Source organism: Cinclus cinclus, chromosome 20 (assembly GCF_963662255.1).
Source record: "Cinclus cinclus chromosome 20, bCinCin1.1, whole genome shotgun sequence".
Classification (NCBI taxonomy): Eukaryota; Metazoa; Chordata; class Aves; order Passeriformes; family Cinclidae; genus Cinclus; species Cinclus cinclus.
This window is the reverse complement of record NC_085065.1, coordinates 10346918-10360224: the sequence shown is the minus strand read 5'-3', so window position 1 is coordinate 10360224 and position 13307 is coordinate 10346918. Positions and strand designations below refer to the sequence as shown.

At 49.2% G+C, this 13307-nt stretch overlaps 1 protein-coding gene across 1 annotated transcript in view; it reads left to right on the top strand.

Moving 5' to 3' along the window:
• The window catches only part of ABCA5 (ATP binding cassette subfamily A member 5), a 31772-nt gene extending 23414 nt beyond the window's left edge, over positions 1 to 8358 (top strand). Inside the window, exons 24-38 of the mRNA XM_062506095.1 lie at positions 645 to 758; positions 1019 to 1156; positions 1913 to 1987; positions 2462 to 2553; positions 2992 to 3118; positions 3205 to 3322; positions 3428 to 3519; positions 3691 to 3866; positions 4415 to 4490; positions 4570 to 4664; positions 5433 to 5552; positions 5738 to 5887; positions 6790 to 6869; positions 7079 to 7134; positions 8108 to 8358. Of these exons, the coding sequence (XP_062362079.1) occupies positions 645 to 758; positions 1019 to 1156; positions 1913 to 1987; positions 2462 to 2553; positions 2992 to 3118; positions 3205 to 3322; positions 3428 to 3519; positions 3691 to 3866; positions 4415 to 4490; positions 4570 to 4664; positions 5433 to 5552; positions 5738 to 5887; positions 6790 to 6869; positions 7079 to 7134; positions 8108 to 8215 (1617 nt within the window). The 3' untranslated portion in view covers positions 8216 to 8358. The remainder of the gene's footprint in view (positions 1 to 644; positions 759 to 1018; positions 1157 to 1912; positions 1988 to 2461; positions 2554 to 2991; positions 3119 to 3204; positions 3323 to 3427; positions 3520 to 3690; positions 3867 to 4414; positions 4491 to 4569; positions 4665 to 5432; positions 5553 to 5737; positions 5888 to 6789; positions 6870 to 7078; positions 7135 to 8107) is intronic.
• The last annotated feature ends 4949 nt before the right edge of the window (positions 8359 to 13307 follow it).

The window sequence follows — 13307 nt, the reverse complement described above, 5'->3', positions numbered from 1 at the left end:
ACACCAGGATTTTCCAAGGCAATTCTCCTTTCTCCCTGCTGTCTCAGCCTGCTTTATGCTCTGTGCTGAGATTGAGAATTGCTGTTTGCTCCAACATGCTGCTGTGCCAAGGGCACAGTGACTTTGAGCAGAGCCCATCTCTGCAGGGAATTGCAGATGGGATTGCATGGAGGACACCACAAGTCTTTGATATTCAGAGCAGGCTTCCCTGTGATACTGGCTGGAATTGAGAGGAATTCCCAGCTGCTTTTCCAGAGTTAATCAAGTTTGGGATGTGGCTGCAGGGCTGGGTTTCTACCCTTGGTTGAATTTCTACAAAAATGCTATGGTGGAATTCTGAGTATTTGCCAGAATCTTGAAGTCAGCATTTATGGGAGCCTGTGTTATTAAAAAAAAAAAAAAAAAAAAAAAAAGGAAAATAATTTAAAGGACACTGTAGGGGGAGAGTTTTTGCCTCTCCACACATTCTTTAATTTGTGTCTTTAATAATATATTCTCTATGCACCAAGGCAGCAAAATACATTAAATGAAGTGACAAAGATGAATCCAGAGTTCTGTATCAGACTGAGGTAATTCCAGTTGATCCTTAATGCAAAAAAAAATTCTGCTGCAAATTTCCTGAGAAACCTTTCCTGTCCCTGCAGATTTTTTGCCTGATTGGTTATGTCCCCTCAGTCGTGCTCTTCACCTACGTGGTCTCCTTCACCTTCAAAAAAGTCCAGAACACGAAGGAATTTTGGTCATTTATATTTTCAGTGGTGAGTGACTTGGCCTGGAGCTGGGATGAGTGGGAAGACTGGGGATCTCCAAAGCTACAGCAAAAAAATCCCAGTTATTTGTTTGAACTGTGTGTCCCCTACTGCACAGGAAATGGGAAACTTTTACCAATGTCTCACTCACTGCCATATCCCGAGTGATAAAAGCTTTAAGAAAAAGTGCCTTAAATTCATTAACTTATGCTTAGAGAGTCTGAAGGGGATGAAAATGGACTTTTTTCCCCCCCTTTTCTTTGGTACAGACAGCCTTGCTCTGCACAGTTGTCACTGAAGTGTCCTTTTTCCTGGACCATTACCTGGTAACCACCGTCCTGCATTATGTCTTCTCTATCTTCATTCCTATTTATCCCCTTATTGGCTGCCTGATCTGTTTTATAAAGGTAAGGGCACTCCAGGGATCCTTTCCAGAGCCCTTGGAGATGGCTGGGGTTGGGTGGGTGTCTTTAGTGTGTCCTCTGCAGCCACTTAACACCTCAAGAATAACAACTGCTAGGGGAAAAAAATCACCTTGTTCCTATTAGGCAAAGTGGCTTGGTTTTAAAATGGGGAAAGCAGCAGGTTTTCCATGAAATTGCCTTTCTCTGAGTGGAGGAAGCCTACAGGAAAGGTGGAGAGGGACTTCTGACAAGGGATGGAGTGACAGGACAAGGGGGGATGGCTCCCAAGCTGATAGAGAGTAGGGTTAGATTGGATTTTGGGAAGGAATTCCTGGATAGGAGGCTGGGCAGGTCCTGGCACAGGGTACCCAGAGAAGCTGTGGCTGTCCCTGGATCCCTGGAAGTGTCCAAGGCCAGGCTGGACAGGGCTTGGAGCAACAGGGGATGGAGTGAGATGGGCTTTGAGGTCTCTTCCAATCCAAACCATTCCATGATTCTGTGATACTCCAAGGACCACCACTCAGTGAGCCAACCCAGTGATGGCACCTGGATCAACTGGGAGGGGGTGGCTTGAAAGCAGGAGCAGCCGCAGGGTTTGGATGGAGTTGTTGGATTTTTTATTTTTTTTTTTTGGAGAGTCTCTGCAGAGCTCAGGAAGTGCTTAAGCACCTCATCCTGAATGAGATGAAAGCACAGTGCAGAAGATGGAGTGTCTGGTGGGTGATTATTGACTGACCATGCTTTTCCCTGGATTCCCAGGTCTCATGGAAAGGCAAGAGTGAGAGTGGGGGACACCACGACCCCTGGGACCGGCTGCTGGTGGCAGTTCTGGCTGTGAGCATGGCTTTGGGTTCTCTGATTTTATAAATAGGAAAACTCCTGATTTTCTGTAGAGAACTGGGGTGCCTGCTGGGATCCCCTTCTGCCCATCATCTCTGTCAGGAAGGGTTTGCTCTGATGCAGAGTCAGGAAAGCTGCTGTGCCCCCCAGCTCAACATCTGCTGCCCCTGTGGCCTGCTTAACACTGCCAGTACTAATTCTGATTATTATGAGAAACCCTGCTGACAGAGAAATAACTCCAGAGCAGAGACAAAAACCCCAAATAATTGCTTTTAAATCTGAACCCACTTTGGTTGTGCATCCTCAGACCCGCTGAGCAGCACTTAATGATATATTTAATATTCTTGGCAACACCAACTCTTGTGTGGTGGTGCAGAGCTGGAGCTCCTTGTCCCTCATCACTCTGGTGGGGTCTCCCCCAGGGTCCCCAGCCTGGCTGGTGACCAGGGTGCTTTTTGTGTGCCCCAGCCCTATCTGCAGTGTGTGGTGTGGCTGTTCCTGCTGCGCTGCTTCGAGCTGAAGAACGGAGGGAGGACGGTGAGAGAAGATCCCTTCTTCAGGTGTGTCTCTTGAATGGTTTTTTTTCCCCAACACCTTGTCCGAAGAAGCTGGCTTTGAAGGTGCTTCTGGTGGTTAAACTGGGGTGTGCAGTGGAAGAAATAAAATACCTTTCATTACATCCCATCTGAAGTTGTCGCTGAGGTGCAGAAATGGGGGGGGGGGGGGGGGGGGGAGGTTTATTTCCTTTCAAGTTACATCACTGCAAAGTCAGGGATTTTAAAAGGATGTTCCCTATGTGAAAACAAGGGAATTGCCATTCCCATTGCATACAGAGATTCTGTGGCCCCACTCCTCAGCAGGGAGGTGACACAGTGACAGTCCCTGAGCACCTCCAGGCTGAGCTGCAGGAATCTGCCAATGGCTTTGAGCCCCAAATCCCTGAGCCAACCTCAGCTGAGAGCTGAGCAGAGGCCTCGTGCTGTTTCCCTCCCTTTTAGGAAATGTTTTAGCAAAGCCAAGCCCTGGAAGTTCCCAGATGTGCCTCACGAGGAGAACGAGGACGAGGATGTGAAGGCAGAGAGGCTGCGTGTCAAAGAGATCCTGAGCAGCCCCAGGAGTGAGGAGGTAAAGCCTTGAGTGCCCAAACCCCCACATCTGGAGGCTCCCAGAGCTCCTGGCATCTGCAGCCTCTTTTCCCTCTTCCCTGCCAGATGCCAGCAATCCTGGTCAGCAGCCTGCACAAGGAGTTTGATGAAAGGAAGGAATTTCTTCTGGGGAGAAAAATAAAGAAAGTGGCAACCAAACATGTTTCCCTCTGTGTGAAGAAAGGTTGGAGTTGAGCTGCTTTGCTGTTGAGCTGTTTCATTTATAAAAACAACTCTTGGAACCATTGATCTGATCTCGTGGGCAATGTTTGTGTTGTCCTTTTTTCAGGAGAAATCCTGGGTTTGTTGGGGCCCAATGGAGCTGGGAAAAGCACATTAATTAACATGCTTGTTGGAGAGATTGAGCCAACCAGTGGGCAGGTATGTTCCATCCTACAGTTACACCAAAAAAATTCAACTCATATTTCAATTTTATTGTTGTTATTGCAAGTACTCCTGAGGGCATCTTGCTAAAACCATGCAAGAAAAAACACCAACAAAGTTTGGAAATTTGTAATATTCTGGATTACAGTCTGGGCAATTTCCTTGCAGGTTCTGATGGGAGATGATTCCTTGGGGCTGACCAGTGAGGATGACTCTGTGAAATTCGTGGGGTACTGTCCTCAAACAAATCCTCTCTGGCCAGATATCACATTGCAGGAACACTTTGAGATTTATGGTGCTATCAAAGGCATGAGCCAGTCTGATGTTAAAGAAGTCATCAAGCGGTGAGTAGTTCATTACAGAAATCTTTGTGCTTGAACTGAAGTTGCCTTAGCTTTTTTTATCTTCAGACTTATTGCTGGAGGGATTTTGACTTTTTTTTTTTTTTTCCCTCTGGGTTATTTTTCCCTTCTCACCTTTCGTATTGCTGTTTTTGTTTCCATTGAAGTTTGGTTTTGAGCTTGGTTGAAATTCTGCAGTTGTGAATTCGCAGGTGAGGAGATGAAGGTTCACCCACACAAAATTCAATTGGGATTTTTAAATTTGATATATGCTTTTTAAAGTTATTTTTTCAAGGTCCTGGAGTACTAACGGTGACCTTTGTAGAAGCTGCAAGGATGGGCAGTCCTGACCTTGGAGCTGTTTCTGTGTTGTCACCAAGGTTCCTCCAGGACAGGTGGTTTTGTATGGAAGCTCCAATTCTGCTTTTTGCTCTGCCTTTTTTATACTTGATACACAAATATTTGTAACTGAGCTCTCCAAAAGGAACTGGTGAGGGGGAAGCCAAACCAGCCCCCTCCCAGCCTTTCCCACCTGGTCCTTCCCTCCCCAGCATCACCAGTGTGCTGGATCTAAAGGACCACCTGCAGAAGACGACAAAGAAGTTGGGAATGGGGCTGAAACGCAAGGTATGGGGGGGCTCAGGGGTCACTCTGGGGGTCCCCAGCACCCTGCCTGTCCTCACCCTGCCCCTCTGCCTTCCCCCAGCTCTGCTTTGCCCTCAGCATGCTGGGCAACCCGCGGGTCACGCTGCTGGACGAGCCCTCCACCGGCATGGATCCCAAAGCCAAGCAGCACATGTGGTGAGTGCTGGCCACGGGCTCCAGGGGATCAGCCTGCTCTGGGGGCTGAGTTATCCCTGCTGACACCAGGGAGGGCCCCAGACAGGGAATAACAGAGTGGGTTGGCTTGGAAGGGACCAGATCGTCCAGTCCCACCCCTCTGCCGTGGGCAGGGTTAGCTTCCACTAAAGCAGAAAGAATTCTGCTTCATATCCCATCCAGCCCTGCCCTCTGGCAGTGGGAAGCCATTCCCTGTGTCCTGTCCCTCCATCCCTTGTCCCAAGTCCCTCTCCAGCTCTCCTGGAGCCCCTTCAGGCACTGGAAGGGGGCCCTGAGGTCTCTCCTGTTTGGATTGAACACCCCCAACACTCAGCCTGCATCCATAGCAGAAGTGCTCCAGCACTTGGAGCATCTCTGTGGCCTCCTCTGGACTCCCTCCAGCAGCTCCTTCTGTGCTGGGAGCCCCAGAGCTGGACACAGGACTGCAGGTGGGGTCTCACAAGAAAAGGAGTATCAGCCCAACCTGCATGCCAGGTGCAGCGCAGCTGTGTCCTCTCCCAGAACAACTTGGGAATTACAGGCTTGAAAGTTGAAAGAAATCCTTAAATTCATATAAGGAATACAGATTTGAGCTGTCTTTGGGAAATGCAGGTGTTAATTGTTGCTGTGGGAGTAGCAGTAATCCATAAATAAGAGGGTCCACCACAGCCCTCCTTCCCTGTTAAGGCAGGATTTGCTGTTTCCTGCCAAATGCTTTTGTTCAGGGGTGGTTTGGGTTGTGCTTTGCAGGCGGGCAATCCGAGCAGCCTTTAAGAACAAGGAGAGAGCAGCAATCCTCACCACGCACTACATGGAGGAGGCAGATGCTGTCTGTGACCGTGTGGCCATCCTGGTGTCAGGACAGCTCAGGTACCACCAGAGCCCCCTGGGACAGGGGGCACAGGCAGCTGGCACCTGGGAGATATTTCTCTGAAAATACAGATCAGTTTGGTACCTTAAATTTGGAGTGAAATGAATCCTTACCAGCAAAAAGGATGTGTTGGAGGTTAGGCTGTTCTTGAGTACAACTTGTGTTTTCCGTCTGTAATTTGTAGGTGTATAGGTACTGTCCAACACCTGAAGAGCAAGTTTGGCAGAGGGTACTTCTTGGAAATGAAATTAAGGGAAGCAGCAGATGTGCAGCAGGTGGAGTATCTGCAGAGCCAGATTTTGCACATCTTCCCCAATGCCAACCGCCAGGAAAGGTGAGGTTTGACACACACCCAGGAAATACTGATGTTAATAAAACCCTCTGATTTCACAGCAAATCCTCGGCACTGGGGAAGGAATGAATGTAATATTTACACACAGCTTTAAAAAGATGAAGAACGAAAAAAAAAAAAAAAGGAAGGGATGTGGAAGGCAGCAGAGCCTGGGATGGCAGGGCAGGGCCCGGGAGCCCACACAGATGTTTGGCACGGAGGAAGCAGAACTGGATTTCTGCATGGCTGCTGCCTGACAGCTTCCTCCTGGGTCAGGGCCCGGGAAAGGGCTGAAATCCGAGTCTCTGACTCACTGCCCTTACCTGGAAATGCCTGAGCTCTCTGGGGTCTCAGTCTGAGGGTGGGCTGGCTGCTGTTCCAGCAGCAGCTCTGAGTTTGTGCTGGAGGGACCCAAGGGTTTGGCTCAGTGACTGCAGAGACTCCACAAAGGGCAGTGCAGGCATCCAGAGGAGTGTGATCCTTGAGGGATCATGGCTGTGACCCTTGCTCACCGCTGGGAGATGGGAGGGAGGGGAGTTCCCTGTCCACTTGCAGGTGTGCAGGGCAGAGCAGCTCCCCGTGCAAACTTCCAGGGCGTGCTGGCACCTCCCAGCTCAGCTGAAATCCAAAACCTCGGGACTCTGGGAGCTCCAGGAGGCAAATCTGCCATGAGTAAGCAGAATAGAAATTACTGGATGTGAGTGGAAGAGCGTGAACTTACAACAGTCTCGGGAGGTTTCAGCTGATGCACCTGGACCTGCATCATTCCCCTCCTCCTGTGTGATACTGACAGTCAGAATGCCTGCATTCACCTTCAGAAAAGGAGTTTAACTCCATTCCATGGGGCATTAATGTTTTTGAGTGATTTTGCTTGAAGCTAAATTTGTTTTGCTTCTTTGTTCCAGTTTTGCTTCTATCTTGGCATATAAAATTCCTAAAGAAGATGTACAGTCGCTTTCACATTCTTTTTCCAAGCTGGAGGAAGGTAATGAAGCACTTGCCATACATCACACACACAAATCCTTTTGTCTCCCATTACTGACACTTCTGCCATGTGATGTTGCTCCTCCGTTTCTGTTCCAAGTTTATTTAATTTAATTTTCTTTTATTGATGTTGTCCCCAACTCCATTTCTTGTGAAATCAAGAGTAAGGAAAGTGTCTCTAAATCTGCTCTTACTGATTCTTTCAACCAGTAAAACACGCCTTCAACATCGAGGACTACAGCTTTTCCCAAGCAACACTGGAACAGGTGTGCTAAACTCTGTTTTGTGAGTGTAAACCCTGCCAGGTGAAGGTGTCAGAAGGCAGGGATGGATGGGATATTTGGAAGGAATTCCTCCCTGTGAAGGGGAGGGATGGGATGGATTTCCCAGAGCATCTGTGGCTGCCCCTAGATCCCTGGAAGTGTCCAAGGCTGGGTTGGATGGGGCTTGGAGCAGCCTGGGACTGTGGAAGGTGTCCCTGGGATGGGATGGGATGGGATGGGATGGGATGGGATGGGATGGGATGGGATGGGATGGGATGGGATGGGATGGGATGGGATGGGATGGGATGGGATGGTTTGGGATGGGATGGGATGGGATGGGATGGGATGGGATGGGATGGGATGGGATGGGATGGGATGGGATGGGATCAGCTTTAAGCTCCCTTCCAACCCAGAGCATTCCATGACCCTCTGATGATGAGCCCTGTGCAGGCAGCTCATCCCCCAGACTCTGCTCTCAGGCTGCTGGGGCTGCTTTGCTGATGCCTGTTGGGGCATTTTTGGGAAAGTAAACTCCCTTTTTGCAAAGTGAATCACATTTGCCAGCTCTCCAGCTCCTCTTTATTCCTGTTTTCCCCTCTAAAAATAAGATGCCAGCTGCAGTAACTGGAAGAAAGCAAATGTGTGATATTAATGGAAAAGCTGCTCTGATTTATTCCAAGAACAGGCATTTGCTGTTTGTAGCTGGAAGGAGGATGTAGCTGAGACTTGTCATTGCTTATTGTGGGTTAATTATTGCTGACAATTAATGTCCTTCAGTGTTGAACTTCCTTTCTATTGTGCTCTTGGAGAAAAGGGGTTGGAGGGTAGGAGTAAGGAGAAAAACCTCAAAATACTAAAAATTTCTTACTCAGAGATGAAGCAACACATTGAGTACTCATGAGGATTTTAGCATGAGTTGTATTTGTGACCAAGGAGGTTCCTACAAGGAGCATGGGGTCTTTTCCATGTTTTGCAGGTGTTTGTGGAGCTGGCTAAAGAGCAAGAGGAGGAGGACAGCAGCTTTGGCACCCTGAACAGCAGCCTGTGGTGGGAGAGGACACAGGAGGACAGAGTCATTTTCTGAGCTCCCCGCGCTCCTGTCGGTGCCAGCGCCGATCCTGTCTCTGCTCCTGCAGCCGGGCTGGGCAAGGACAGCTGGGTTTGGAAGCCCTGAGCGTGCCCCACCATCCTGGCCTGGGGAATAACACCACAGGAGCCGTGAGCATCCCGCCGCTCCTCTGGCTGAGCCCAAATCCTCCCTGCCCTCGCCGCTCCTGGTTTGTGCTGGGCAGGAGGGCACAGCCTGCTGCTGCTGGTGCCTGGTGCAGGAGCTCCCACCTGCCTTCCCTTGGCTCTGCTGGGCCAGAGGTTGGGCCTCCCTTTGGAAAATCCAGTGTCTGGGCAGAGCCAGCTCTGCTGGAGCACCGTACCCCAAGGGCTGGTTTGCTGGTTTGCAGGGTCTGGTCGTGCCCTTGGCTGGGCACTGCTGCCTGTCCTGGACACCCATCCCTGCCCCTCCTCCAGCTGAGCCTTCCCTGCTTCTGCTTTGAAGATGCACCTGCTTACAAGAGGGGGAAGACCACTGCAGAGTCACCGTCCTGCTGCAAGGGGGGTCCTGCAGGGCACCGCCAGCTTGGCTGGGCATCCCACCAGCCTGGAACTGTCCATTTGCAGACCAGAGTGGCACTAGCTGGCACTCCCTGCCCTCTGCCCCGCAGCCTGGCAGCCTGTGCTGCTCTGGGGGTGTCCTGCATGCTGGGGGACGCGGGGTGGACAGAGTGGATGTGCTCCTTCCTTCCCCTGCCTGGTTTAAAGGACAAAGCCACCGCTGTGTCGCCGTGGGGTTTGCAGAGATTCTGGTGGCTCTGCCTTGTCTCCGTTCAGAGCAGTCTGATTCTTTCCCTGGGTGTGACAACGTGTGTCCAGCCAGCTGCTCTCACACACAGTGCTTTGGAGATGTTTGCATTTTCCTTGCCAGTGCATTCATGAGCTCCAGTGTTTCCCAGTCCCTCGTTGTTGTGGTCGCAGTCTGTAACACAGGGCCCAGCCTGGCAGTTTGTCACCCCCCTATGTAAAACCCCAAATAAAATTGTCCCAGTTCACAGCCTCATCCATAAGAAAGGTGCCTTTGGTTTGCACAGAAGCACTAAGAAGAGTAGAATCTGTGGTCCTTTAGTCTGAGATATGACAGATGTATGTTGAAAATATATTATTTTTTTGGTTTTTTCTACACAAAGCTATCATCACATTTTTAGTTTTATAAGGGGAAATTAAAGATTGCTCCCAGCTCATTTTGCTCTGCAATGAACAGATACAGAAATGTGTTTCTATTGAGACATTGGCTTCATAAGTCATACCATTTATGTATCTTCACTTTAAAGATTGAAAATACCTTTGTTTTTCTTGAGAAAACTCAAAAAAATGGATAAAGTTGGCGTCATGTGTCCCTGCTGTTAGTGATTATCAGGCAATAATGTGTGTGGTATGTCTGATAATGGTTTATCAGTGTGTTCAGCCAAAATCTGTTTCCATTAGTTTCTTATATATGGATGTGAACTCCTTATTCAGAATTTTACTTCCTCTTTTGTACCCATAGGTTGCATAGAAATGCACAGCTTTGGGTTTGTAGTTCAAATTTGAGCCCAAGCCCTACAGAAAGCCCTGGACATCCCACTTGCCTCCCCAGGGAACCCTGGAAATGAGGGATTAAAAGTTCAGGATTAAAGCAAACTGCAGCTCTGCCTGACAGGGGAGAAACTTCCCTGTCAGAAAGGGGGAAAAAAAACCAAAAAAACCAAAAAAACCCAAAAAACAGTTTTTTTTATTAATTTAGCCCCAGCTCTGCTGCTGTCTGGGAGCTCTGAACTTTTATTTGGAGCAATTTGGGACTCAGATTTCTCTTGGCACTTTCCCATGCAGGTGTTTACAAGTTGAGTGCATTTTTCCCAAATCCCACATTTCTTTGGTCTCTTTTTGCCAATGGTTTTTCAGCCAAGTGTCACCTGCCCATCAATCCAGCACATTCTTTTCACATGGATTTAGGGACTTAGTGTGACCTGTGAGCAGCCTTGGTGTCTGCCTTGAATTTATTCTTTCACTTGCAGTTAAATGTCTGTAAAATAGTTCTGTGCTGTCTGTTTCAGGTATTTCTGTATTTCCTCACATTTCAGATGTGAAAACTTTGGATTAGAAGATGGATTAGCTCAGTTTGGTGCTGTTGTTTATCTTGGAGGAGCCCAGTGGGTGGTGGCACTGTTTTTTGTGAAACTACAGAAAGGACAAAGAATTTGGCTCATTAAATTAAATCCCAGTTTGGGTGGGATCTTTTTGGCCTGGTGACATCACTGTTAAAGTGGGGTAAAATTCCACCCCAAAACATCACTGTCCTCATATCAGAAGTGTTTCAGAGTGTCCTAAGATATCTGTAATTGCCAGAATAGGGGAAAAAAAAACAGGTAAAATTAAACCAGGGAATTCCCTGGGAACAGCAGAGCTTTGTTCCTGGGATTTGAAGCCTCTTTGTTCAGCTGTTATCAGTGACATTCCAAATCCCACTCATCCAACACACACCCAGGCTGTGCTCCCAGAGATAAACTGGATCTGGGGGGGGATTTGGGTGAATCCACCTGGTTTGGGTCACCATTCCCAGGTGAGATGGTTGGAGCTGCCTCGCAGGGTTGCTGTGAGCAGCTGAGCTTGGCAAATGCGTTCACTTCGTGGTGTTGTCACAAGGTTGTGTTTTTCTCTGTAGAGTTTAACGTGCCTGGTTTTATTTATGTTCCCAAGAAGAGCCCTTTATTTGAGAGTATCTCTGTTTAGCAAGTGAGATTTATGGCTCAGCCACCATCCAGAGCTCTGGCAGCAGGAGGTGCCAGTCCTGAAGGTGACACGTTTGTGCTGCTCCTGCTGCTGCTGGACCACGTGCAGCTCATTTTACACACTTGCCTTTCTTTCAGCACTTGGCTGTACTTGTAAAGGTGAAGATTTTCCTTTCCTAGCAGGAAGTACTTCCAAAATAAAGATGGATCGGGTTGTTAAACTTTTGGCTTTCTGGGTGTTTCGCTGTGCTGGAAATGGGGATGGTTTCCAAAGCCTGGGCTGATTTTGGGGTGCACCAGAGTTTCAGGTAGAGCGTGGGGGGCCCTGGCTCTTGGCATGGCCAGGGCTCTCAGGCTGCAGTATTTACATATTTTAAGCTGAATTTGGGGGAATTTTGCAGTGTTGCAACACTCGGGATCCGACCGCAGCCGGATTCATTCAGCCCAGCCTGGGCCAGCAGTGACCCCAGGGCAGATGTGTGTGTGCTCCTGGCATGGCACATTGTCCATCTGCAGGGCTGAATCACCTCCAGCCACTGCAAAATTAACCCCAGAAAACAAACAAACAAACAAATAAATAAATGTGTTCGTGCTTGGAGCTGTGCCCGAGGTGAGCTCGCTGGGTGGGTGCTGGCTCTGGGTGAAATAAATGGGGGAGGTTTGGCTGAAGGTGGGACATGAAATGAGCTCTGCAGGGATGGAGGGCACTGTCTGCTCCCTGTGGGACTGCCAGCTCCCTGGACAGACCCTGCTGAGGAAGAGGAGGAGGTGGTCACCTCCAGCCCCATGGGTCAGTGAAGGGTATAGCAAAATGAAAGGGGTTTGTGCTCCCTGAGCCCCTCAGTGGAGAGGAAATAACCCCAAAGAAATTTAATCTGGGCTTGGGGACACTTCCCAGCAGTTCATACTGATGGTGTGGAAGGGCAGTGTGCCATGCTTTTATTTTTTTTTTTTTAAGCTGTAAAATTAATTCATTCCATTATAATGCTTCTTTTAAGAGATGTCCAGAAAGTCCCTGATTTGACATGCTGAAAATTTCTCTTTGATAAGGGTTTCCCAGAGCTCTTGCTGTTCCTTTTTCCTTTGCTTGGCACATCCCCCCCTGAAGGGGTCTGGCTCCCTTTCCAGTCCCATTCCTCCTCCTGCCAGATACAAACTCTGATCCTGAGCCCCTTTCACAGAAATCCTGTGGAGCATCTGCTGGGGGGGATTTAATGAGTGATTTTTGAGATGCTCAGTAAAACCCTGAGTTGTTGGATCCCATTTCAGCAGCAGGGCCAGGAGCAGGATGGGAATCCCCAAGGAGTGCTTGGAGCAGGTGTCATTTTTCTGTGAAAAAACTTTTTCCTGTAGATAAAGTGCAGTCAGGGCAGGGCTGGGTCCCACATTGAGGCACAGGTTTTGGTCAGAAAAGTGCTGGTTTTTGGTGAAGTGCACCTCAGATGAGCTTTTTGCAGTCACGAGGAGCCTTCCCCGTTGCTCCCCTGTTGCCCAACCCGAAGGGATGTCAGAAAACTCTTCTGCTGCTCTCCTAAATGAGCTCACGCCTTGAAACTGAGTAAATCAGCAGCTGCAGCAGAGCCCTGGCCTTTTGTTAAGCAACAACCAGCCAGCCCTTGTGGTTTGAGGCAGCTCTGCAAATCAGATGCACAATCCCGGAGCTGTGCGAGTTCCGGGACAGTCAAATTCATTTAAACGTTCAATTATCCCGTGGCCAGCTCGTTTGGATTCCCTGGCTTCTCTGATTTCCTCACCTCCCTGCTTTGAATGCAGATCCACTGGAAAGATGCTCTGTTTTTAAACGCCCAACACGCTCCATCCTGCTCCCAGCTGTGCGGCAGCTGCTGGAAAAGCAATTGAAAAGAGTGGAAATTGGGGGGGAAAAAAATGCTCAAAACAACAGGGAAAGGAGAAAGAAGAACTAAAATCACCTAGTGCTGGGGTGCAGGATTTATCTCAGCAAAGGAAGGAGAATTTACTGAGTTAAGCTCTGGGCACGATGGGGACAAGGCAGCAGAGTTTTCCCTGTGGAGAAGCTGGGACAGGGACAAAGTGGCTTTGCCACCTCTCAGGAGCGAAGGTTCACCCCATCCCAGGCCACCCCAACTCTGCTGCCTGCTGGGAACATCTGCAAGGGTTGAGTTAAACCCTCCAAACCGTGGTGTAAACATCCCCAGGCTCGGGGCCAGCTGGTTGTAGGTGTTGTTCCAACATTGGGTCATGGCTCCAGAACTTTTGGGAGGGTTTGCCCGGGTGACGTCAGGCTGGAGAGGGGCATGGCCAGCGAGCTGAGCCTCCCTGGGGTACAAAAGGGACCAGGAGCCCAGAGACCTCAGAGCTGGAGCAGTCCTGATCCCC